Source organism: Haliotis asinina, chromosome 16 (assembly GCF_037392515.1).
Source record: "Haliotis asinina isolate JCU_RB_2024 chromosome 16, JCU_Hal_asi_v2, whole genome shotgun sequence".
In the NCBI taxonomy this organism is placed as follows: domain Eukaryota; kingdom Metazoa; phylum Mollusca; class Gastropoda; order Lepetellida; family Haliotidae; genus Haliotis; species Haliotis asinina.
The window spans coordinates 17935746-17959553 of record NC_090295.1 but is presented as its reverse complement, the minus strand read 5'-3'; the positions used below and the strand labels follow the sequence as shown (position 1 = coordinate 17959553).

Sequence of the window (23808 nt, the reverse complement as noted above, 5' to 3'; positions counted from 1 at the left end):
GATTGGCTGAAAGTTTCCATGTCCGTGTTAAGTGGGGGATATACAGGCCTGGGGATGGAAGAGTTTTTCTGTATATCATAACCTAGGCCGCGGCGGAATACCATGCTTGTAGGTCTGTGTGTCCTGGTGTTTCTGACACAGGGGGTTAAGCCCCAGGCTCTAAATCCCGAGGAATTCTGTCGGGACCCCCCTCCAGTGAACAGGGGGAAACATTTCGAGATTGCTGTTAACCAAACTGAGTATTATTACAACAAAGGAGTTGAAGGTGAGTGCAAGAAACACCATATTAAAAAAACATACTCCTCATGGAGCTGAGAATCAGTTTGAATGTACACTGTATATGTGTATGTCATATATTATCGCTATGGCCCTAAATCTGTCCCTGAAATATATAACTGTACCTGTATGACTGTATAGGGGTTGTAACTGTTCCATAATTTTTAAATCACGGTACCCTTGGAGATCCGGGTAAGAACTGATCTTCAACAAAGAAAGGGGATCGGATGGCCAGGCTCGTTAATATAGCAACACATATCATCGTATTCCAGTAGTGTACATCGATACTCGTGCTGATGTTGATCACTGGATTGTCTGGTCCAGAATCGATTATTTACAGACCGCAGCCATATCGTTGTAATATTGCTGAGTGTGGCGTGAACCAACACTCAAACAAACTGTATGTCACTACTACGGCCATGTTCTGTTATTCATTACTATCAACTATTAAAGTCAAAGTAGCGCATCAGTTATCACGTCACTGCTCTGATATAGTTGACTAACCCATATTTCTTTTGTCACATCTGTAACGGACAACATTTTCCCGTAACTTACACAGCTACGATCACGAATATTATTCATTTATCTGGGCCTCGTAGAAGTCACGTTTGTTATTAAGTTATCAAAATACAACTGCTACGTTATAACTACTACACAGGTCTTTACAGACATATGATGTAATACATACAGTATTTTTACAATATCGACACTATAGAATACTCTATAAATCAATGTTACAGTCGTGCATTTTCATGTAATACATTCAGTACGTTTACAATATCGACACTATAGAATACTCTATAAATCAATGTTACAGTCGTGCATTTTCATATAATGCATACAGTACGTTTACAATATCGACACAATAGAATACTCTACGATATCGGTACTGTATTGTGCAATACTGCATAAATCATTGTTACAGTCACAAACATCATTCCATTATCTACAGACAACTACAAAAGCATATGTTTGTAATTTAGAATTCGCCATTCGCTAAAGCGTATCCCTTCCCCTCCACCTCCAGAACATGGGGCTGAGCACCCCCAGTCCGAAAGAACGATCATGCTGGTTTGTAACCATAATGGGGTTACGCTCTCGCTCTGGAAATGAAACATTTAGGCACTCAAGTCGTAAACACAGTATGACACAACATCCTCTATATCCGAGCGTTTAACATTCTGAGGAATTTAACACGCACTAAATCAAAGTAAAACCTGCTATTATGTATGCATGTTTTTATGTACTGTGTGGTTTGTGTTTTGTTTTTGTTTTGTTGGTTTTTGTTTTGTTGGTTGTTGTTGTTGTTGTTGTTTTATAAATATTGTGCCCTAAGCATTGAAATGAAAACCCAAACCCACTCTCCATTCTAACCCAACCTAGAATGATAAATTGTGGGTCCGAAGTAAGTTTCTTTTAAGTCGTGAATTAAGAAAATTGCAAACACGTGTCCTAAAATGTCTTAAAAATTATAAAGAAGAGGTGAAGAAGGGCTGGTTTTCGAGGAAATGTACTTCTCAAGATGGAAACCAGGTGTTTCTGGAATTTCGATTACGATATATCCATGCCAATTCACTAGTTCCTTACCGTAGCCGCTCTATGTAACTGTGTCTATGCATAAACAAGCGTAATATATTTCATATCAACCTGTCACTCACTGTCGCCCAGTCACAGATGTATTCTTGTTTAGCTCTTGTCTCGTGCCTTTCCACGTGACAGTGATGAATACAACGTGACGTTTGCTACTCCGAAACAAGTCACGACTCACACAGACTTTGTCTGATTTATTTCATCTTTTAAACCACTGTTACAGTACACTGAGCTGTCTGTCATGTACTGATATGTATTAACAACATGTTCACCACAAATACGTGAATTATCAACAGTCAGGATTAACGATAATCACTGCCTTTGTAAGTTAATAAATATTTGTGGACATATCGCTCACGTGTAACGGCCTTGTGATAACTGATCCTGTCCTTATTTCAATGTTATGCCAAGATTGTCTGGCGTAGGTTCAAATTCCGATTGTGATCTTTCGCACCAACAGCACGCTAATATGGAACTCACCTCTGAAATTAGTTCTTGGGTGGGTGACTGTGTTTGGCAGTTTGACTCCTGAGAGTTTCTTGGCCTTAGTTGGAAGCCAAGTCTCACAACGAAGCACACGCGATACATATGGTTTCACCTTGGGCAAGTGATTGTTTTAAAAACAAATGACCTCTGCACTTCCAGCAGAAAATGGATACCCGAAGGGATACCTTGCTTGACTATAAGCCTTCAGGCGCCTCACAGGATGTTTTGGTTATCCAGGGTAATAATGATATATTGAAGTATGTAGTATGCGCTTTGAGCATGCCCGAGCGACGGAATATAAATGTCCTTATCATCATCATCATCATCATCATCATCATCATCATCATCATCATCATCATTACTTTCAGCGTGTTCTCTTATTCAAGTGGCATTTTTTCACGTTTGTTTCATCATTTATAAAAATGAATAGTCGCTTGCATGTTACATTTAAATATCTTTTTGCCAGATATATATATATAAATATAAAATATAAATAAATATAAAAGATATTTATAAAAATATATAAATAAATATATAAATATTCACTTTTGACTGTACAAAGCCAGATTTGGAAATGAGTGACTCAAGAAGAGTATATAATCCGGGATTCTGTGTAAGGGTGGAAAAGAAGCAATAGAAAGGGATTTAGAGTGCAGCTGTTTGAAGCGCTTATCCATCGCCCAAACTGTCAGCACTGCTTAACTTAGCCATTCATTTGACCGTCCCATTGTGAACAGGTCACATACCATGCGTACCATTAGATGAAAACCTTCACTCAAGGGACAAGTTCATCTCATTCAGGTCATACAAGATACACGATTAGACGTTCACCCAATCGAAAAGTAAATATATCGTTATGATGTGTGAATCCGATTCCGATGAATGTATTTGGTGAGTTAACCAGTGTCCTATCTGAGCAGTTCAGAAGAAATATGCATTTTTATACTCCTGAGAAATGTGTGGTCATGAGAGAATCTGACCAAATGGTCTTCAAAACTCGTTCACCACCTGGTGGCGGTGTAGCCTAGTGGTTAAAGCGTTCGCTCGTCATGCCGAAGACCCGGGTTCGATTCCCCACGTGGATACACTGTGTAAAGCCGTTGGATATGTGGTCTTGGGCATAAAGCCTATGTTTAGCAACATTGGTAACGAAGAGTCCTAGGAAGGCTAACAGTGTTTGGCAGCTTTTGAACTGTGTGAGTTTCTGGGACTTGGGTCAAAATTGCATCTCTTCACTCAGATGAAAATGGGTACCCGGTGGAATAAGTCATGAGCATATGTACCTTCTTGAACCTCACAGCCATTTTTGGTTATCCGGGGTTTTATGTCCATCGTTATAGTATGACCGTGAGCGTGGAGTTCATTGCTGTAAAAATGGCCTTATTAATATTAATCATCTTGATCGCCAAGCATCTTTTGCCTTGTCGAGTGACACAAAAGGCCGGGCGGCGGAACGCCTGTGTACCTTCTTAACCTAGGGGTCTTCCTAGCAGCTGACAGCCCGCCCTTCTATTTTTACAACCCCATGAACTTCCGGGTTAGAACTGGTCTTCCGCAACCCATGCTTGCCGTTCGATGCGACAAACGATCGGGTGGTCGATCTCACTGACATATTTGTCGTCGTGTCCAAAGTGAACAGGTCAATGTTCCTGATATTAATCACAAAACTGTTTTACCCAGCCTCGAATATTTACGGAGAGTCACTGTATTGGTGGACCTTGACTGCATCTCCCGAGACATTGGGATGGCGCACTTAGTTATGACTGAAATAACGCGAACATAAAATATTACAGGTATTTCACATATAGAGATGTATAAAAATTATATACCTTATAAAAACAGGATCTTCTTTAGGTGTTACAGGTCACAGGCGCTGTTGTAGCTTTAATTACTGTATACAGATTACGCGTCAGTCTCCGAAGGGTCTGACTTAAGTTGAGTGATTGAGTATGGTTTTACGCCGCTTTTAGCAATATTCCAGTAATATCACGGCGGGGGACACCAGAAACAGTCTTCACACACTGTACCCATCTGGGGAATCGAAGCAGGGTCGTCAGCTTGACAAGCGGAAGCATTAACCGTTAGCCTACCCCACCGCCCTGATATCTATGCAAATGTCTAGTGAAACAGGGAGGTGTTGTCAGGTCATTCTGCCGGAATTGTACAATCCTGCCCTTGAAATGTTGGTGAATGACAGGTGAAAGCTACTACCCTGTGTTGGATGACATGAAGGAATTATGGTGACATGGGACGTGACCAGCGTGGATAAGGCAGAGCATAAGCTGGGGAACTTACATTTTTGCTGAATTAAAAGACGACATTCTTTCTGATTAAGAGCTACCTTCACAGTAAATTAGAACTCAACATTTTTGCTGAATTAAAAGACGACATACTTTCTGATTAAGGGCTACCTTCACAGTAAATTAGAACTCAACATTCTTGCTGAATTAAAAGACGACATACTTTCTGATTAAGGGCTACCTTCACAGTAAATTAGAACTCAACATTCTTGCTGAATTAAAAGACGACATACTTTCTGATTAACAGCTACCCTCACAGTAAATTAGAACTCAACATTCTTGCTGAATTAAAAGACGACATACTTTCTGATTAACAGCTACCCTCACAGTAAATTAGAACTCAACATTCTTGCTGAATTAAAAGACGACATACTTTCTGATTAAGGGCTACCTTCACAGTAAATTAGAACTCAACATTCTTGCAGAATTAAAAGGCGACATACTTTCTGATTAAGGGCTGCCTTCACAGTAAATTAGAACTCAACATTCTTGCTGAATTAAAAGACGACATACTTTCTGATTAACAGCTACCTTCACAGTAAATTAGAACTCAACATTCTTGCTGAATTAAAAGACGACATACTTTCTGATTAAGGGCTACCTTCACAGTAAATTAGAACTCAACATTCTTGCTGAATTAAAAGACGACATACTTTCTGATTAACAGCTACCTTCACAGTAAATTAGAACTCAACATTCTTGCAGAATTAAAAGACGACATACTTTCTGATTAAGGGCTACCTTCACGGTAAATTAGGACAAAGGGCTGGATTATTATTGTTATGTTTGAATGTATGTAGGATGTGCAGGATGCCTTCACGCTGAATACAGGAGAGAATCAACGTTGTTTTCGTTACACGCTGTAGAACATATTGCTGTATATGAAGGCATCATAAGGAGTGAGTGAGTTTAGTTTTACGCCGCCTGTAGCAATATTCCAGCAATATTCACGACCGAGGACACCAGAAATGGGATTCATACATTGTGCCCATGTCGACAATCGGTCCCAGTCCTTCCGAGTGACGAGCGAACGTTATAATCACAGGGCTACCACACCGAGCCTGTGATTTACGGATGCCCTACAAATATAAGTATACAATGTATGACAATGGTCATTGTACATATGCATCATCTGCGAAATGTGGAAAATGTCATAAGATTTGTTACAATTGTTAAAATTTTACACAACACAAAAGAATGGATGTTTCTGATTGATCAGTTCAAGTCACAAAGATGTTGACGTTACGTAACGCTGAGCTTGGACAGTCCTTGGATGGTTGACCGTTTTTTGCAGCTTGGCTCCTGAGAACTCTTGGGACTTCGGTCCTGCCACACAACGAATAACATGCGACTCATGCGGTCTCACCATAGACAAGCGAGTTTGTTCCAAACTGACTCTGTTCGTCCAGCAGAAGGTGTGTACCAGGTGGAACAAGTCATGTGACTCACTAATGGGCTTCTAGCGCCTCATAGGCAGCTTGAGTTATCCGGGATAATACTGCGTTAGTGCTTTGAGCATGCACAAGTGTGTGGAAAAGGTGCGTTATTAGTGGCCAATAGTATTATCATTACATCAACAGTCATACAAAAGCACACGCGGAATACGCAAATTAGCCAAAGGGGAAATCAGATGCAAGCTATAACGGTTAGTATAGAATCTTCGCCTCATCGAGCCCACTGTACGACGGAGAGTAAAGTCCGATGAGAGATTATCTCATATACGAGGAGGGATTTGTTTAAAATCCTGCATCGTTATTGGGGATTCGGATGACGTCGTAAACGTCGCTCCATTTCATCTCAGACGTGTTTAGAGGGTGATATATCAGGGGATCTTGAGAGCAAAGGTAACTCATTAAAATTATTTTAACGAGGATATTGCTGTACAACTCGGATGACGTGTGATCTTGCGTAATCGTATGGAAAATACACTCCTAAGCAGTTCTGTTGCAAAAACGGTAACGAGACAAAATCCCAACTTTCATATTCGCCTCTGTCTCGGTGGATTATTTCCATACAGATTCAAGCTCGCTGTTGTCAGACCTCTGCTCGGAATCTCCATAACTTTCGAAAACAGAGATTGCCTTACTGCAAGTGACGAATGAGCCTCCTTGTGTTGTTGATGATGGTAGGATTGCTGCACTGGTGTTGTTGGACCTCTCTTCGAGCTTCGACATAGTTGACAACCACAGACTGTTGTCCAGGCTGAAACTACAGTACGGACTTGAAGGACATGACCTTCAATGAAAGACGTCTTATGTGTCTGACAGACAGCAATCTGTCATTGGCGCCTTAATCACATGTGGTGTGGATCAGCCCCTGGTCCGGTCCTGTTTCCGTTGTATGCTGGGTATGTCGGAAGGTTTACTACTGACCACAGTTTTTCACCACGCCTGTACTGATAACGCCCAATTCCCGAGAGCAGTGCATCTATCAGATCACTCCACGTGTCTTGGGGGACAGCAAGTCCTGGATGACATCAATGTTTAAACCTAATGACACAAAAACAGAGGCAGTTCTCTCTGGTACAAAGCAGCAACTTGGCAAGATCAAAACAGACCTCTTTCAGTTACAGACTCAAACATCAGTTTCTCTGAAGTTATCAAGGATTTGGCTGTCTTCCTTGACGATGTTAAACGTTTGAGTAGGACTTGCTACTTTCACCTGATATCCACTGGTAACATTCAGCAATACTTGACAACTTCTGCCCTTGTTAGAGCTCTCGTTACATCGAGGCTTGACCACTGTACCAGCATCCTTTCAGACCTCAGATATTACCTTCTTGGTGAGCTTCAGTGTAAGTATTCTTTAGCGGTTTGAGCACGCCTTTGGGTGTGGAATGGGTGCATCATGAACATGCATTTGTTATTATCTGTTAATCACATCCTTGCTCCAGGTGTTATCCCATTTGCTATAATCGTTATGTCATGTTCCTTCAAGGTTTCTGGCATAGTATCATAGATACCAAGCCTCTGTCATTAATCTAGAATAGTATAAACAGTCAAACACATTTACATGTCCGTCTTCATATAAGACGTGTTTATTCTTATTTATTTATACGTTTCTTCTTCATTCACCTCACCTCACCTCACCTCACCTCACCTCACCTCACCTCACCTCACTTCACTTCACCTCAGTAGTCCTAACCTAACCCTTTCCTACACTTGTATATATCACTTGTTTTCCAAATACCTACCGATAATAATTGACAAAAGTAATTCCTGTACATAAAAGTATTTATATCCTCAATGTCGTCGCCAGATCAGCTTTTCTGTTTTTAAAAACAATTCCCAATTACATCGACGATTAATTATCACATGTGAAAAGCTGGAGATCTCGAGGTCGGGCTGTATCAGTTTCAAATAGTCTTAAGCTTATGCAGTCGTTATATTTAGTGAACAGCGTCAAATATATTGTGCACAAGTTTATATAATCACAGGGTTCTGGCAGGCTCACTCTTTGACTGCGAACTGTGCCTCCTCAGACGTGCGCCCCGTGAAGGTACCGGGGTAGAATAGGCCTTCAGCAACCCATGCCTGCCATAAAAGGCGACCATGCTTGTCGTAATAGGCGACTAACGGGATCGGGTGGTCAGGCATGCTGACTTGGTTGACACATGTCATCGGTTCCCAACTGCGAAGATCGATGCTCATGTTGTTGATCACTGGATTGTCTGGTCCAGACTCGATTATTTGCAGACCACCGCCATATAGTTGGAATACTGCTGAGTGCGGTGTAAAACTCAACTCACTCACTCGCTCCTCAGACATGTGGGTCATCCATGGCCCGTCAGCTTCAAGATCTATACAGGGCAAAAGTTTAATTTTCTTCAGCACCACTGTCTCGTTGTCTCTGGCGACACGGAGTGCATTTTTTCCCTTTTTGTCTGAAATACAAGAGTGTTTGCCTTAACCCGCTGACATGGCTGTAAATTTCCGTCCAAATGGTGACGTTTTTTTGCCATTTTATGACTATTGCGCGTTATAAAACACACTTACCATTCCTTTTTGTCACATTTGTTGTTATATATAGTTCACGGGGTCAGGCTGAACTGTGTTCATATTCAAGCGGATTAGTAGAACAGGGGAAAGGCTGAATTGTAGCTTGCTGCTGTGTTCTGAGAGTCGTGATTTCAAACGTAACCCCATTAGAGTCTTCAGTTACAATGGAAGCCTGCTATCATTCCAAATTCAATCATTCAATCATTCAATCATTCAGTTAATTACATTCCAGCATTTTCTTTCAATGAAATGCCGTAGGTCTACGGTATATTCCAGTGGTTTGCATTGGCTTTTTTAAGCCACCACCTACCATCACCCCCAGTAAATCTCACTGGCCCTACCGAATAGTGAATTTTCATGGGGTCATTTTGCAAACATAATACTCTCTTCGACTTGTTAAGTTATCATACACTTTTAAATCATGCCAGGTTGTGACGTGATAAAAAGGACATCGTCTTAGCATCTTAATGATGAAGCCCACGTCATATCGACAATATTTTATTCTCATATACATGTATTTTCATAATCTTTTGTATTCTACATTCAAATTGCGGGCTACTGAATTATATTGCGGGCTAGTATGCCTGGTATCTTTCAGGCATAGCAAACTTGACTGGCTAACCAAATTTGGACACTATTTCGGACATAAACGTTCAGTAGTACGCCGAGGTTGTATTTACATTGGGGCGTTACAAAGTAGTATGGCTGGAAATGTTTTACAACTCAGACATGTTCGTTAACTCCCTTGTGCTATTCATTCATACATATCGCCATTTTTCATAAGGTGCCGTGGAGTAGACTATTGGTAAAAGCGTTCGCTCGTCACTCTGAAGACTCAGGTTCTTTCCCCGTATGGGTACAATGTGTGAAGCCTATTTCTTAAGTCACCCCTAATCGAAAACTAGCGGAATGACCCCCATGATCCTCAGAAATCTATGATAAATGTCTGTTGCACCATTCTAAATAGATCATAAGCCCGTGTTTCTGAATCCCTATCGAATAGTGATGACACCACGTGTCCGCGAATAGCTGAGCGTATCCTGCCTGACAGGTGGCGCTAATCACAACCACACGCAAGAGCAAATCAATTGTTTCCCTCAACAAATACGGAAATATATCTTTCCATTTTGGCTCGTCCATTGTGAAACTCGCGTGACGAAGAAACATCCTCGGTCATATTCTGATCTCTTTCTGGTCTTGTATTGCGTCCCTTTCGAATTCAGGATCGGAGAATGTCTTCCGTGCCTCATGTGTTTCTTGGTGCCAATTCTAAATTGCTTTTTCCAAATGAGCGCTTTGATCCATTATGGTTGGGCATTGTTCTTTCCCGAGATTAAATTCTTTCATTCAGCCTTTTGATTGACTCAAAGTCCTGTAACACTGCTAATGAATGGTGTTTTGTATGGAACTGGCTTAATTCTACTGTGTATCTGGGTTTAAAAAACTGTGACACTGTTACTGTGTCAATGAGTGACTTACGTCTCACTAAGCAGTATTCCAGCGATATGGAGGCGGCCTCTGAATAATCGAATCAGACAAGAGGATCCAGTGATCAACAGCATGAACATCGATATACTCCATTGGGAACCGATGACATTCAATTAGTCGCCTCTTACTACACGCATGGGTTAATGCAGATCAGTTCTAACCCGGGTCGTCACTGGTCAGATAGGATATCAGCTGTGTGTGGAGTGCGATACACAGGACTGCTGGTCAAGATTTGGACCTAGGCTTTCCCAGCGTTCATTCCAGTTCAGTTCTGTCGGTGTCAGAATGTGACGTTAGGTATTGCCAGTAAATTGAAAGAAAGCGTAAATACTGGAAATGTCTTTCCTGTGACCTACTGTCAGTATTTATTATTACTTTATTGTAGGATATTTATATAGCGCATATATCCAGGCAGCTAGTGCTTTTCTCAAGGCGCTGACATAAACTTTCTCGATCATTAGATATCAATATCAACGGTCCATCATTCTCAACTCCCTGGGGATTATACAATTTTGGTGCCTGTAGGTGCACCGGGTTATTTGTAGCTGCCTCATCCTATCGAAATACCCATTCACAGCTGGGTGGACTGAGACCCATAGTCACAGTACTTTGTCTATGTTTACTGCACGTTGCTAGGTGTTTGCACGTGTTCATGTGGCCACCATCTGGTCATATACCAACGGATTCTTGGGTTCTTTTAAGTGCACAGGGTTGTGTACTGTACACTAGGGGTAGTGACAACACGGAAAGAGTCTGCACACAAAGTTGACTCCAAGGTTTTTACACCCGGTCACAGGTGGACTCAATCCCGACACCTCAACATCGCTGGATAAGTAGCCTGGAGTTTTAGCCAGCTCGCCCACAACGCCCGAGTAATATTAACTCAATAATTCATCTTACGAAGAGCAGGGCAATTTGAAGAGGTATCATTAATTTCACAATCATTACACACTTTGAAAGAAAACGAGACTTTTCCAATGTCCAATGTGCAGCTTCTTTTACACATCCAACTAAGGTTGGGAAATGAAGACTAAATATTTGCATTTTGAAAATTCTAAATGCGGTCGTGAATATTGACTTCTTATACCCAAGAAGTGCCAGGTCAAAGCGCAAAAGTTTGGAACTTTTAAGAAAATATCACATTGTTCTCAATTCTCCAGATGACGTGAAGTATGTTTCAAAATAAATTCTAGCTAAATAAGCAGATTTTTCAACCAAATAGCTTGTATTATATTTCAACCTACTGCACTGAATGTCCAGCATACAACATAACATGGTTGTGAAGGGCTTGTATCATTTCTCGGGGCTTATGGAATTATTAAAGTACAATGTACACCGCGTTGCCCGTGAGTATGTAAGCCTGTTACAACCGAAAATATTAGTGAACACAAAGTTCTCATACAAAATCCATTTAAACCTTTCTAGCAGCATTTCTGTCAGCATGTTATGTGTCAAAGATGGCCCCATTTCAAAGATGAATGAAACATTGCGTGTACTTATAATCCTCTGTCTCTCGCCATACGAAGACGTTAAGTGTCGCCAAAGTTGGCCCTGTGTGACGTTGAAGCGACGGTGATGTTTATGTACTTGACATCACCAACTACAGTCGAACCCCATTGTCTCGAACTCGGTTGAGACGAATTCTCGGATGTGTCGAACTGACATCTCGGTCCCTGCCGATTTCCTTATATTTATCATTATTTTTACCCTGATGTGTCGAACTAGATGTGTCGAATTCCCGGTTGTGTCGAACTCATTTTAGGGTCCCCAAAGGCTCTAACATGTACAAATTTACCCCTTTGTCTCGAACTGTCAAAGCTGGTTGTTGCAACTGAAAACTTCCATTACAGTTTTATTATGATAATAGCAAATGATCAGTTATACTGTAATAAATTGTTTAGAGAATAAAAAATATATCTGACTGATGCCACCGTGACACTTGCAGGAATTTTGTCCCCGCTCTACCGCGCAATTAGTGGTGGCATTGCCTGTTTACGCACTCTCCGCGACCAGTTCAGGCACAAATTACGCCCTAAAATAATGCGCATTGTCACGCAATGGCACGCTATCGCACGACTTATTTACGTCTAGGTCAAGTGTTTGTGGGCGCATTATTTACATTTGCATGCATTGCAGCAGCCACTTCGCGCATGCGTGAAGCAATCGCGACATTATTTGGTCACACTTTGTCCCGGGGCCATCTCATTTAAGAAAACGTAATCTTCGCAAAGACAGGATAGCCTGCAGTTTGGACTCCTAGCCTTGTAAAGCAAGGCAGTATTCAAGTACATTCCATCTTACAAAATTGACTTACCAGTTCAGGATGAAATTAAGCCATAGCATAAAGATATACGTTATGGAGGCCAACTGTAAAATGCATGGACGCAGACAGCCTACAAAACATACATTTTGAAAATATGTTTCTCTGTTCTTAAATCCAGATTATAATGTCCCTATTGTGTTAGTCAGGTGACAATACGTGGTGCGTTTCCATAGAAACGAGTCTGCGTGTGGGTTAGTTAGTTAGTTCATTCAGGGTTTCATATTTCTGGTAGGCTGTGACACACTGCGCCCCCCAACCCCCCCCCCCCCACCACCACCACCACCATAACGCAGACCTAACGAGGACCTTAGTGGACATCCTTGCCTAACAATAAAAACATATATAAATGTTGAAGCACACGAAATATTTGTCCATGGATGTCATTTCTTAAAGAAGATAAAGTAATTTATTTCGGATAACAATGTCGAACCCTTTCTTGTAATCCACGAAAGCACAGTAGAATGTGACTTTTTTCGAGTTATATGACTCTGAAGAATAGATTGAAGAATGAAAATGTTGCCAACTGTTAAATGATGTTTTCTAAACTCCCCTTGGTATTGACGAATTACACCTTCATTCTCTACAACGGTAGCAACTATTCATGATAGATGTAAACTATGTACTCAAAGTGTTAAAAAACGATTTGCCCCTATCGTACCAGGTTTATTATTACTTTCTATTTTATATAGGGGCGGTGGGGTAGCCTAGTGGTTAAAGCGTTCGGTCGTGAAGCCGAAGACCCAGGTTCGATTCCCCACGTGGGTACATTGTATGAAGCCCTTTTTCTGGTGCCCCCGCCGGAATATTGCTGGAATATTGCTAAGAGCGGCGTAAAACTAAACTCATTCATTCACTCTATATTATATTATATTATATTATATTATATTATTAGTTATTACCATAGCAGTAGTCCATGCAGGTGGGATATGGCGTTTACATGATATTTGTGAAATCAACAAAGCAAGGTAGAGTGCAATCATATCCTTAATTTTCTTTCAAAATTCAGATGAAATAACCCGTGAAGGTCCCGGAGTAGAATAGGCCATCAGCAACCCATGCTTGCCATAAAAGGCGACCATGCTTTGTCGTAAGAGGCGACTAACGGGATCGGGTGGTCAGGCTCGCTGACCTTTTGACACATGTCATCGGTTCCCAATTGCGCAGATCGATGCTCATGTTGTTGATCACTGGATTGTCTGGTCCAGACTCGATTTTTTACAGACCACCGCCATATAGCTGGAATATTGCTGAGTGCGGCGTAAAACACACTCACTCACTCCACTAAGGATAAGCAGGACGAAGCGAGGACAATTACAAACTGTTTCTTTCCGGATGCACTTCGCAAGACGTGACTGAATGTCACTCACTCACTCACTCACTCAGATGAAATAACGTCGTCTCCTGGTGACCTGTTCAGTTTAGCACCGTCTATTGACATTGTTGTATCATAAGACCGTTCATCCTTTGCACGATCAGCATAATGTTCATAACTATGTTCAGTAATATTGTTTCCAATATAAAAATCCCAGTCACTATGTCATACAGGATTTCTAAATCTTTAAAACATACATGCCATGTTTTTGGTAAAATATTATTCTTGTTTTCCCTAGATGAAAATTATTAAAGTTTTATATGTTATTAATTAAATAAATATTGGTGAAAACAAGCATCACATGCTACATTACCGGGGTTGTACACTTGTTTGATGCAGACATCACCATGCTGAAGGCTAACTTTTTTTTTAAAAAAAAAATGTAAGTAAAATTTGAAATTGCACACATTTTGGTCATTTTAATCTGTTTAGTCATTAAACTATGTAATGAAAGGGTTGTTAGGTACAAATTTTCTTAGCAAATTCCAAGGTTAAGCTTTGCCATCGCCAGGCTCTTCTGGCAAGGAACCCGTAGCCGTTACAGCCCTGACACTTATGGTGGACAGATAACATATACACTGCTGAGGAGTAGTCAATGGGAGACTATTTGAAAAATAATATGTTTTTTTTAGGTTTGCAACCTGGGCTTTAAGTTCTAACTTACCACACTCCGTCAGTAAATAAAGACACTGGGGTCAAGCGATCTGCGTGAAATACCTGTAATTGATAAAGTTAACTTAAGGACAGGAACCATTCAATCAGTCATACACATTGCCACCCGTTATCACACGGGAGTCGAGACCAACCGCCGACCATGACATCACGTACCATCAGTCAACATGACGTACGCTGTCTTCTCTCACGTCCGTGTTTCGTGGCCACCTCATCGGAACAAACCGTTGGGCAAACAAATACAATAGACGTCTGTAGTTGATGTAAAAACGTGTCAGGAGAAACGTTAATGTCATCTCGTGTTAACACTAACGTGAAGTAGCGATTGTTTTCAGTGTAATATTTTAAAGTCTGTTGTTGAGATGAATGACATATAATAGGACGTCGCATAATAAATGCAGAATCAATTCAAATATTTTGGATTTTGAAATCTGGTACAAAACTGTTTTCAGTGGCACTGTGATTGTTTAAGTGTTATCAAAATATTCACGACATCCGATGTTGTTAGCGTAGAGTGAACATACAAGTGACAGAGTTTGGCAGCTTAGCTTCTATGAGACCTGAAGCCTTGACCTTCGTTCACACTGAAGCACGTTATTATGATTTACACAAATGTATGCAGCAAAGAGGTGAACAGGTTGGCTTTACTCATCATCAGCACAGGTATCCTTGTTCCATCTACATGCATTGTGCATCGCAGAGATCGCATGGGCGACAGGTTAGAAAATGTAAAGACTTTCCAACACAGCTTTGCTCTGACAGAAGAACAGTTCTGGCATCAACCATAATGCCGGTCGGGTCTGGCATCAACCATAATGCCGGTCTGCTTTGGCATCAACCATAATGCCGGTCGGCTTTGGCATCAACCATAATGCCAGTCGGGTTTGGCATCAACCATAATGCCAGTCGGGTTTGGCATCAACCATAATGCCGGTCGGGTTTGGCATCAACCATAATGCCGGTCGGGTTTGGCATCAACCATAATGCCGGTCGGGTCTGGCATCAACCATAATGCCAGTCGGGTTTGGCATCAACCATAATGCCAGTCGGGTTTGGCATCAACCATAATGCCAGTCGGGTTTGGCATCAGCCATAATGCCTGTCGCCGGACCAGGAGCTACCATAACAGGGTAGTCGAACATTTTGACCTTGTGTAAGTAAGGTCAACATATTTGTCAAATTGCTTTTAAATCTTGTTGATCACATCACTGACCAAGGGAAAAGCGAACTCAATGATACATATGGGTTTATTTGAAGTATTTTTATTTAATTTGTAAAATGCCTTGTTGGAAGTCACGTGATCATGCCCATGAAAGGAATACACAGGAATGGTTCAAGCAACAATAAACTGGAGGCTTGAAACGAAAACATTTCTAATGATCCGAAGGATACAACGAAATGATTTTGGATGCAGCCACTTGTTATATGCCTCAGTCGAAACGCTTTTAACTAACTACAGACATACCGAACTAAATGTAGTGATCCCTTTCTGTTCATTATAACAGGCGTATACTGTACATATATTTCAGTTATGTCAAAATGTTTGTTTTACGTAAAATGTCGCTACCTCACCCTCAACTGGACCAGACTGCATTGTCGTAAGGTCCCTTCTGCAATAAACGTTTGTGTTGTGGAGTAAAAAACGTGTTTTCCCTGCTATAATTAGGCGTTTACCATAAAAGAATAGTGTAGGAGGCAGCATTGCTGGTGCCACCCAACCATCTCGAGACAAGTCGAAATGTAAGACAACGTTCCTAGGCTATAGTCATAAACATGTTTGAGATTCCAGAAATACTATACGTTCCCTTAATGGGTGCTGCACAAACAGCGAGACATATTACAAACATGATACGTTCCCAATTGCCCTAAGGTAAAGGAAAGGTAATGGACGCGGGCGTGTCGTAAACCCTTGTGTATTTTTACATTGGTGAAGTAAGTCTGGATATTACTTTACTTTACTGGAATAGTCCGGGGTTTTTCTGGAAGCCCTTCGGATTACGGCTGTTGTAAAATTGTTTGGTACCTACAATTGAATCAGTGGATAAAAACAGGGGGCTTTGTTCAAAGCGATCATGGCGCTGAGGTGACCGTAACTCCAATATCATAACATGGCCTTAAGGTAGTCTTAGCGCTGGGGTTGGTTTGTTCAACGGCACACGGGTCTCTTAAGGGCGTAACAGCATCATAATTCATAAAGTTTTCACTGTGTTTTAACGACCGTGGTTTAAACGTGACAGCTTGAACTTATGTCAGGGAGAGTTAAGTAGGAAGGGTTTAATGGAGCTGGTGTGATTTATGAGACAGGCTGTTGACTTTGTTCCATGCATTGTGATAGTCATGGCATGTGTTATTTTGATGCAAAAACAGTTTTGCATGTCTTGTTCAGACTCTCCCAAGGTGTGGATTCTGAATCTGGAGAGTTAACCAGAGACAGACACTTGTCCCGTTCTTGTCCGGTTCTAAGTGTCATAAGATACAGAAGGCAAAAGTGCAACGAATTCATTGTGGCACAGATCGCTAATACGTCGAACAGATCTCAATGTAAGGATTTCAATGTGGTGTTGATCGCGAATACGTCATACGTCATAGGTCTCTGATACGTCATACATCATAGATCTCTGATACGTCATACATCATAGGTCTCTGATACGTCATACATCATAGATCTCTGATACGTCATACATCATAGATCTCTGATACGTCATACATCATAGATCTCTGATACGTCATTCCCGTGTCCATGTACGGAACAATGCCTTCTCGACTGTCCATTAACAGCTCGAATAACAACATCAACACAGATGCTAAGGCCATATTAACAGCTTTTAAATATATCTAAAAAGCATTGTAAATACAAACAATACATAGCCTTTTCTGATTCTCTTTCATGCCTTAGGGCCACCTTTCTTGTAAGCATCCAGTTTTAATAGAAATTATTTAATTGTATAATGATCTTGCTAGTGGACAGTGCGACATCGTCTTTTGTTGTTTACCCAGCCATGTTGGAATATCTGTTAACACAATGGCGTATTTTACTGCTAAGGCAGCACTCAACAAATCTGTGACACCACTTCTTATCTCATACTCTGATTATAAAGAAGTACTTAGATCATATACCCCAGATCTAATGCAAAAGAAGTGGGACACTCAGATAAGTATCAATAAATTACATGAAATAAAAGCTTACATCAGTTATACCTACTTGGGTTGTCAGTCCAGATTTGAAGAGGTCGTCATGCGGCGATGTCGCATTAACCATACGCGATATACTCGCGAATACCTGTTAAAAGGTGAGGTCCTCCGTTTTGTATCTCTTGCGAGGACAGAATCACGGTCAAGCATGTCCTGCTTAACTGTGTTAACTTTTCCATCACAAGGGATAAATATTTTACTCTCAAAACTGTAAAGGATCTTTTTAGTAGGGTTCCTTATCGTTTCAGCATTGAGTTTTCAAAAGAAACAAAATTGATTGACAAATTTTGAACGATATGTTATGTGAATATGTAAATGATATTTTATAATCGGTAGACTAAATCAGCAACATCGATAGTTAGAAGTTGTATCTTCGAAGGAGATCCAAGTACAGTAAAATGATTGTCCTCCTGGGAGGGCACGTAAGTCCCAAACCTCTTAGAGTCAGTTTAGCTCTACACACCTTTTTAATCAAGAATATTTGTTGTTTTCTTAAGGCTAAATATCAGTACAATCGCCAATGGTTGAAGGGGTGGTATAAATCTAGATAGGGTCTACGCAGGTAGCCAAAGTACCGTAAGTCCCCATGGTCCCTAGAGTGGTGATATACCTTCGGGTATTGGCAATCCTCAGCCGTCCTGTATATTGTATTGTCCTCATTTGCAGTCCTGTTTGAGAGTAGTATGCTTGTTATATTTCTTGTTACTGTTATATACCAGTTGGTTTTACTGTCCTTCGTCAACAGGTTTTCACAATATTCCATCAATTACCATGTTTACTCCTAATTGATTTCGTCACGATATGGCTGAAATATTATTTTAGTATCAATTATTAAGTACCTAACCAAATGTGTTTTTCATCTGCACATACAACTACGGAAACACTGAGAGGCATTCAAGCGATCACGACCTTTAGGCATTTATAGCACTGCTTCCAAAGGTCAAGGTTGCGAGAACGTATCTTACAGTATTCCACATAAACGGAACAGACAGACCTTGTTTTTACGATCAGCGTTTTGCTTCGATGAAAGCAGAAGACTATGACTGGTCCATGAATGTTACTGCATTTCGTCAGCAGTTTTACTGATGTTGTCATTAATAACCTTTTGTGTTATTCAATCCTCAGCTAATCCCCTCGTCAATATGAACACTACCTTGTTATCTTTTTTCATCAACTAGTCTTACCCGTAAAGTCTTTAATCAATCAAATTGATTTGTTCGTCGTAACTCTCAAAAGAAACAATCAATCTCCAGAAGTTAAACAACAATAGAAACTAACAAAACATTCAATCAGCTTTTAAAAGCATATTCGTAATGCAGTAAACCTTATTTTTTCATTATCAATAAATCTTCTTTGATCTTTGTGCAGCTATGATGGCCGTTTTCTCTGGACACAGATTCCCTTTTTTCTTGGTTCTGATGTCGCTCTCTCCATCTCGGTGGCCGTTTTCTCGATTTTCTTTTGATCCGTTTTTGCTGGGGTCTGTTTTTTTCCGTATCTCGAATAATCAACTGAAGTATGAATGATGTTATTTAATATTAGTAAGACAAGATTAGTCATTGCAAATGTTTCTAATGCTATTGGACGTTCACAGAACATGTAGTAACAAAAGTTACTTGAGTCAATGTTTGAGAATTGTCATCTCCTGATAGTCTTTCTACGAAGAAGAGGCGGTGACGTTACTATTTGGTTAAAGGTTTCGCTCGTCACGCCGAAGATCCGGGTTAGATTCCCCACATGGGCATAATTTGTGATGCCCATTTCTGGTATCTCCGCCGTGATATTGATGGAAAATTACTTAAAGCTGTGTAAAATCGAACTCACTCACTCGCTCACTCAAACACTCACTCAATGTGCCCCGTTGTAAAAGAACGAATAAACTTATTTTTTTGCACTCTTTTAACCATTACATAAGAAATACCTGCGGTTAGTCATAGTGGAACACCAAACTAATTCCTAACAATACTTGTGGTTAATTATTGCCGTGCAATTAAAAGTTGCCCAAAAGCCGCCTGCTTCACTCTCGCCCGCCAACGAAACCACAGACAGGGTACGTAACTCTGCTGCCAGAGCCCTACAGTGACGTCATAGAAGGAACTAACTCAGGTCGGTGACATCAAGAGATGTATGGTGGCCATTCAGACTTGAGATTGTTTCTGCGATTGCTGTGGATCAACAATATATATATAGTGTATTTTATGGAATGAGTGTAGCGGTTGAAGTTCCTAAAAAATCAATTTCTTCACCGATTTTGTTCAAATTTGAAATATACTTATGTAAATTATAGCATTTAAAAACATTATACGATTGCAAAAGTCTAGATTTATACTTTTGAAAATTATTGTCGAAACAGAGATTCGAACCCCTGTGGATCAACATGATCAACATGAACAACATGGATCAACTTAAGTTCCCCATATATCGCAATACGTATAGCAACACAATGTACTTGCCAGCGACTGTATCTCTAGGGCTTTGGTTGACACAGCAAATGACTGGTTAGTTTGTTGATTGACGTCGCACTCGGCACTTTTTTAGCTATATGGCGGTGGAAAGTAAATAACTGAGTCTGGCCCTGACGATCCAGTGATCGACATCATGGACACTGATCTACGCATGAAGTGTCACCGAAGTCAGCAAGCCTGACCACCTTACCCTGTCAATTGTCTCTTACAACAAGCATGGGGTGCTGAAGATCAATTCTGACCCGGATCTTCAAGGGTCCATAACAACATGGTACGTCAAATGAAGATCAAGCTGCAGACTTCTAACTTCGTTTCTAGCATTATTATTTGAATTTGTTTTTGTCTTTTTCAGTAATGGTAAGACCACGCCGAGGTGGGATGTTCTCTCATATCTCCGACATGTTTCTGCACGTGCCAGGCACGGACAGTCATCCGGGCACCTACGGAACTAACTCAGTTGGCAACTGGTTCGCCATGCCTCCTGCTGCGCCTGCGTACTGCAACTGGTGGGTAGCTTCCGGTGTGAAGAGCAAGAATGGCGGAGATCTCCAACCCAATATAACCGCGACATGGATAGCGCCTCAACCGACGTACTACGTTTATAACAATCGATACTACGCAAGTCCTATGGATGTTGAGAAGAAAAGGCCGTACATATACTTCGTGTAGGTACTATTCATTGAAGTACTAGAATATTCAGTGCCAGATTGTGAAATCATTATGGTGATTTGAGAGATGTAGCTCTCTCAGAATCCCATACAATGTCACAGGTTCCTCTCGATGCATTTCTTCATCAGGGTTTCATGGTCCAATGGAAACGGTATGTTTGCTTTGATCTTTGTGTCTGCAAAGTCACAGGCGCCTACCGCAGAAAATCCATTAACTAAGCCCAGCCGCCTGCTATACGACATGTAAAGGTAGCATCATAGAAATGATCAAAAACCTGACAATTACGCACATTTCAATCAATATATCCCATATCTCACAAGTATCAAACGCCTTTGCTCATATTTCCTGTGTGTGTCGGAGGCATATACACATGCTTTTGGTGGGGAGGCATTTGTTGGTTTTTATTAAATCGACAAAGCTGTGCCGTAAGTATACAAAATTAGATCGTCAGCGCAGTTACATTGGTTGACAAAAATAGCAACTGCATGTGCGAAAATGAGAGGGAAGTTCGAATTTCTTCGATCTGAGATGTCACGGTCTGTTGTTTTACCTTGGTAATCAGTCAGTCAATGCAGTTTAGCAGTGTATGCATATCCCGTACACAGATGCCGTCGTTCGTACTCACCTGATGTCACGCCAACCCTCGCCACCATCAGCCTACACTCAACCCCAACTTTCTCCAGCACCCCAATACCATTCCATTTTCAACCCCAGCATCCAAGATGCACCCAGTTCTCTTTAGCATCTATCACTGATCCTGTTCTCGTCTCCTGCAGCAAAAGCTATCCGTTTCTGGGTGAATGAGTGAGCTTAGTTTTACGCCGCTTTTAGAATAATTCCAGTGAGAGACATCATGAATGGGCTTCACACATTGTACCAATATGGGGAATTGAAACCGGGTCTTCAGCATGATGAGCGAACGCTTTAACCACACGGCCACCTCACTGCCCATCTCATTCACAGAAAGGGATAGAGACACACTGGGGGACTGCGTTTGCCTTCAGATATATCTGTTTCCTCCTTCAGAGTTTACGTAACGCCCGACCCCCCTGTTAAAACCCACGCCCCGGGAGCAACCCATCAGAGACGGTGGTACTACGCGGCATCAGTCCAAGTAGACAACTACGAGATAAAACAACAAAAAAGAGGTGAGTTATATTCATAAACCCTCTCGCAGGTTAAAGTCGGTCATATCTGATAACTTTTGGACTTAATTTTTTCTTGATCTGATTGGTCGTTTGGGGTGGTTGGGTTTTTTTGCCAGTGTGTTGATTATTTACAAAGAGTCTTCAACGGATTTACAATGACTGATATTATGACATTATGCATATAATTTGAAGGTTAAATAGTCAAATAACATTTATCTCACTTTACCTTTCTAAATGAATCAATAATTTAAACTTGGTAATTGGGAGTTGCGCAGAAACGAGAGCTCAAAATATACATGTCATAAGCGTTTTAAATATGGAACGTCAGATTATGTGCTTCTAACGTTACAAAGTCATTGCTTCTTTCAGAGACACGTTTCTACATTTTCGAATATTTTGACATTATACCAAACATAATAATGGGCCACGGGTCAGTTTGTTGATTACTAATAGAGAATATTCTGTGTCACCTTTTCGTAACCAAAACTTATTGAACAGCAAAAGAAACAGCAAGTTTCGGAAACATGACCCCTCTTGAAAGCAAGCGTTTATGACCGCTATTAGAAAAACATAAGAAAAATAGAATTGCGTTTCTATTGCTGTTCAGTATATATAGAGAAACAAAATATTCGATTAGTTTGTACAGCACCAGATTCGTGTTTGGTAGTTATATTCTCTTTGACTTCACTTGAAACGTTCTGTTTCTGTTTTTCAGCGGCTGCCGCCTTTAGGCAGGCCCTTCGACAATGGGACAATTTCATGGAATCCTTCAACTAAGACATGCATCTCCTCCACGATGAAATGGTTCGGTGTAGTACAACAGAGTTCAACGACATCTTTTGCTGACCTGATTTCTCAAGACATTTCAGATTAGTGTTTCCCACAATCCTCGGCGTTGCTTCCGGTAATCACGCCATCATCATCTGGTGAAGTTGAAAAACAGAATGAGACTTTGATCTGTTTCAAGGGGATTTTAATTCGTTGTTCAACGTTATCAGGGACGTTTATTTGAAATAACCTCGTCTATCAAGGCACAGCAGGGAGGAAACATTATGTTGAATGAGTATGAACAATTTTCTTCTACCAAGTGTAGTTCTGGAACATGCGGTCAAAATCATCCAGTGTTTTGTCCTGAAAGCAATCACACACAAATGACAAGTTTTGTCAAAGGTTGATTTTCATGTGTCACTTACTCGTTAAATTATTATATATTTGTCTGTGTCTATAAAACATGAACACTGTTGAACATATTAACACGGTGTTTGTTGAATCTGCAATTATGTCGACATGGTCTTTCGTTTTACCTTCAAGCTTACCGTCCGAAAGCTATGGCTGGGGGAATGAAGAGGGGGGAGGATGCTGAAGGAGAGAGAGAAATGGCCTGGCCTCACACTTTGCACATGTGTGATGAATCGCACCCGGTTCTGCAGCTTGACTTATGACTATTTGCACTTTTTACATAACAACATGCAATAAATATGTTATTCGAAATTCACGAATGTACCTGTGTAGTTATTCTCCTTACCTAGATGAGAGTAACTGTACGTTTACATTTCTGAGTGAGTTCAGTTTCACGACGCACTCAACAAGATCTCATATACATGGCGGCGGTCTCCAATAATCGAGTCTGGACCAGACAATCCAGTGATCAACAACATGAGCATCGATCTGCGCAACTGGGAACCGATGACATGAGTCAACCAAGTCAGCGAGCCTGACCACCCGATCCCGTTAGTCGTCTCTTACGACAAGTACAGTCGCCTTTTATGGCAAGCATGGGTTGCTGAAGGCCTATTCTATCCCGGACCTTCACGGGTCGGTACATTTGT

The 23808-nt window shown here is 40.9% G+C and overlaps 1 protein-coding gene across 1 annotated transcript; it reads left to right on the top strand.

Annotated features, from left to right (window-relative positions):
• Positions 1-23474, top strand: LOC137268479 (uncharacterized shell protein 16-like). Its single transcript, XM_067803045.1, has 4 exons — positions 1-265; positions 20515-20827; positions 21858-21979; positions 22695-23474. The coding sequence occupies exons 1-4, from the start codon at positions 103-105 to the stop codon at positions 22754-22756; spliced, it is 660 nt and encodes a 219-aa protein (XP_067659146.1). The 5' UTR covers positions 1-102; the 3' UTR covers positions 22757-23474.
• The last annotated feature ends 334 nt before the right edge of the window (positions 23475-23808 follow it).